General features: G+C 45.6%; 1 protein-coding gene across 1 annotated transcript; it reads left to right on the top strand.

Moving 5' to 3' along the window:
- Nucleotides 1-579: 579 nt before the first annotated feature.
- Nucleotides 580-2,887, top strand: LOC308289450 (kelch domain-containing protein 3-like; the record flags this gene model as incomplete). Its single annotated transcript, XM_080731139.1, has 2 exons — nt 580-1,560; nt 2,720-2,887. The coding sequence occupies 2 exons, from the start codon at nt 580-582 to the stop codon at nt 2,885-2,887; spliced, it is 1,149 nt and encodes a 382-aa protein (XP_080587265.1).
- Between the last annotated feature and the right edge of the window lie 1,508 nt (nt 2,888-4,395).

Here is a 4,395-nt window from a genome sequence, read left to right as displayed (position 1 = left end):
CCGACGGCTGGGCTCCACGGATTGGCCGAGCTTCGTGTGACCACTCCGCTGTAGTAATTAAAGTGTCACCAGGCACAATAGAACTACATTCTGCCAGAGAGCAACACATAGCAATACATATATTATTATTATTACCTAGATAGACAGACAGACAGACAGACAGACAGACAGACAGACAGACAGACAGACAGACAGACAGACGGACAGACTGTAGCAGGAGGCAGCAAAGCAGTTACTGGTGAACAATGCAAATACAGTAACGAGTAGTATCAGAGAACCCAGAATCACAGGTATAGCGTATAGCAACATACCAACATATCAACAGGGCAGTACATTGCGAACCCCCCTCTTCTCTTAACTCACTGGAAGCGACAGTAAGTGAGTCTGTGTGAAAAAAACATTCATATAGTCTTGAAAGCAAGCGGCTGTGCAACACGGTCGGTAGTGTTGAGGAGTGACGTTAGCAAGTCAGTGGACTTGGCAAGGCTGATCAGGTCCGAACCAGTAAAATATATATCTATTTTTCAGTGACCCATCAGGGGATCCTGAGGAGTTGGGTGGTCACATCCATATCACAGGATGTACCGCTGGACTGTGGATCTGGACCGAGTACCTGGAGGAGACCACCGTGTGGCTGTGGCAGTGGGACAGGACATCTACGCCATCGGATTCTTCAAAAACCTCAACGACCATTTGACGACCGACATGCATGTCTTCAACACAGTGTCTCTGCGCTGGACCAAGTTGCCTCCGTTGACGATCCCGAGAGGAGAATGTCCTCTCGACGGCCTTCTCAAATATTTTCCCGACGCGGCTTTGTTGATCGACGGTATTGTCTACATCTTGGGGTTTCTTTTTAATCGCAATCAATTTCACTTTATGCTCTTTGCGTTCGACTTGGAAAGCCGCAGACTGTTTAAGCCGGAGGTTTCAGGGAACGGTCCGGAGGTGACGCCGTGCGGCCGTGCGGCCGCCTGTGTCTCGCGGCGGGTCATTTATGTCTTTCTGACTGACCCCAGTCCTAGTGAGATCTGCAAGCTGGACACCACCACAATGGTCTGGTCTTTCATTAACGCCGGGGGCACGGCGCCATCCTCTTCAGGAGGAGAAGGGAGTCGTAATTCCGTCGCCAACATCCCAAACATCATCGGAACAAAGATGTTTGTAGTCGGGTGCGGAAAGATGCACGGAGAGTACATGTGGTACGTGAGCGTGTTCGACACGGAGACCAACTGCTGGCTGAGCTCGCCTCGTGCCTTGTCTTCTTCTACGGAAACGTTCACACAGTATGACTGCGTGGTTGCCTACAGTGGAGAGCTGTACATGTTGGCGGCTCGTCCTCCGCAGCACACCACAATAGATCTGTGGAAGTTAAATCCGGCGACCTTCACCTGGAAGAGGATCCAGGCCAAGGGGAAAGTCCCGCATACACATTTTGGGATGCAGTGCTGCGTGGTGGGAGACCGAATTGTGGTCTTTGGCAGCATGAATTGGGCATCTGATGATAATCTCCACATCTTGGACTTGAACACCAGTCTCAAGACGTTATGCAAGCTGTCGGTTATTCAGTACGATCTGGAGCAGTCTGAATTGCCACAGCACGTCAGATGGGAACTGGCAGCCATGAAGACCAAAGAGCCAGAGAGACCCTTTATTTGTCCTTGTGGAAATTCAGTAGGATTATGGAGTAGTGTCCATGTCCATCCCTAGCCTTGCACGGCCAAAACCGTGGCCAAAAATACGTTCTGATTTCCAATCAAATGGCTGCATTTGGAGTGACCCGCCTCACACCGCTCCTGATTGGTCGAACGGCTGCAGCAGCTCTCACATTTTGAAAACAAACATGGCGGCCCCCATACCCGATGCGAGTTTACAAATCGCAAATAAAAGCTGTATTAAGCGAAGTTTTATCTGAAATCAACGGCATCTCAGAACAGTTTGCACTTTTGGAATTTCTGTCTGGAAAAGACGTATTTGCTGTTCTGACTACGGATGACTACGGACTGATGACTACGGACTGGACCTGTCAGTCAAAGTGAGTAACTACGTCATCGTAAAGCGTTGTCTATGGAGGACTCCCAGACTCTCCCCTGAGAGAGTCTGGGAGTCCATCCCCACCTCAGACTCTCCCCTGAGAGAGTCTGGGAGTCCTCTATGGAGGACTCCCAGGGAGTCCATCCCCACCTCAGAGATGATACTGAGTAAGGCTGGGCAATATATCGAAAATGTATCGATATGGAGGTATCAACATGCAAGGTACCATTGTTCCCTATTGAGCTTGGCACATTTCCTGGGGCAAGCTGCCCAGATCACACTTGTCACACATGTCACACGTGTCTTCTTATTCTTTTGTCTGCGCCCTTTGAGGGAAGCAGTCGCATCTCAGTTCGGCTCTGCAGTTTTTTTCCTACTTTCTCTTTTTCTTGCTTTTTTTCCTGTCTTCTTTTTTTTCTTGTGGTGACTCATCACATTGCCCAAGCTGTGCATGTCTTGAGGAACTTTGTTTTATTCGTGTATATAGTAGTTTAGGCTTTTTTCCTGTTTTTTTTCTGATCGGCTGGCAGATAACGTGGGGGAAGGGCCTTCTGTGCCTTGCGTGGAACAATGCATAGGATACAGCGGCCTACCTCTTATCTGTTTAACTTGAGCCTGTTTTAAGCGTGTGGCCCTGGGGCTACGGGACTGTCTCGTTGCTTTGGTGTTTTTATGGACACATCAGTCTGTTGGTGCCGTGGGCATGGAGATGTACGTGGACCTTTTTGTGGATGCATGTGAACATGGCGGCGGGACTCGGGAGTCAGATCAGATCCGGAGTAAACTACATCCGCGCGATGTTCACGCAGGAGAGGAGAGGAGGCCTACACGCTGTCGTCGTGAAAGTCTGTGACTTGGGCCGGAGAGTGCCTGGAAAGTAGTGGCTTTGAAACTACATTGCAGTGCTAGGGGTGTAACGATACATTTTAATAGCGATTCGATACATATCACGATACATGGTTGACGATACGATACATAGACGATATTGGTTCATTCATGGAGATACGATACGATTCGATTCAATGATTTAAAATCGATATAGTAACTATTTAGCAAAGAAATTAAATCTGTGTGAAAGGTGTGGATAGTGCAGGTTTTTAAGGGAAACATGTATTATTATGGATAGAAATAAGTAAACACAGTGATTATCTGCCAAATACATGGCCATTGCATATGGACAAACCTGCACCTTGACATGAACCCAGAGATTACACACATTTATCGATAGACCAGTGTAGCTATATGGAAAGGAAAAGTAATTAAACCCCTCCTTTTCATTTATTCTTCTTAAAAATACTAAATACAATGCACAAGTAGGTAGTATCGATACAATCGATTCTTTGCACTGCCGATTCGATACGATACAAAATAAAACGATACGATTCGATTTTAGCTGTTTTCATTTCGATCTACTTCGATTTTTTAAGTTAAAAACGATATTTCGATACAGTTACTATATCGTTACACCCCTATGCAGTGCACATCACGGGGTGATCACTGCTTGGCTCCTGTGACTTGTTTTATTTTCATTTTTGTTTATGTTCTGTTTATTTCGTTGCTGAGTGAGGTCAGCAGACAAACTGACGTGAGTGAGATGAAAAAAACCTGGGTGAAGTGTGCCAATCTCAACAGGAAACAATGGTGTACATATCGCCGAAGACGGCTTGAAATGAGGTATTGGTGTATGTGTCAAATTAATTAACAGACACACTATGCATGCTCGTAGCACGTGCAAAAAATCAGTCCATCTGTAACCAGGTGTGGTTATTTCAATAAAACCATTGTTATAAAATGGAAATAAGGCATTTAATGTCTTTATGTGTGCTGTGCAGTGTGCATGCATGGGTAGTGCTATTCATTATCTGGGTTATTCTATGTGTACTGTGCAGTGTGCATGCATGGGTATGCTATTCATTATCTGGGTTAGGCAGGCAGTGGACCAAGAGCAGAAAAAAACATTAAAAACAATATAAATTATGCATTTCTTTTTTACATATCGTGACTAATATCGATATTGAGGTATTCAACAAGTTTTCGAATATAAAAGGTCTTCCTAGTATCTCCCAGCCTTTTAGTGCAGTATGCTATGTAATCCCTAGGAATTTTTAGCCAATTTTTTGCTGTTTTGGCTTCTATAGGGACCAAACTATTAGAAAATGACGGGGGTCAAATTTTCAGACCCCTCCCTCATTTCCTGGGGGCGTGTCACTTCAGTTTTGGCCCTATTCGGCCTTGTTTTCCCAATTTCCTATAGGACTTTTTTGCCCAAATTGATTGTTTTGCTGTTTTGGCTTCTATAGGGACCAAACTATCAGAAAATGACGGGGGTCACATTTTCAGACCCCTCCCTCATTTCCTGTG

Source organism: Nannobrachium achirus, assembly GCF_963921795.1.
Source record: "Nannobrachium achirus genome assembly, chromosome: 8".
In the NCBI taxonomy this organism is placed as follows: domain Eukaryota; kingdom Metazoa; phylum Chordata; class Actinopteri; order Myctophiformes; family Myctophidae; genus Nannobrachium; species Nannobrachium achirus.
The sequence above is the reverse complement of the archived record's forward strand: the minus strand, read 5'-3'. Positions and strand labels throughout refer to the sequence as shown.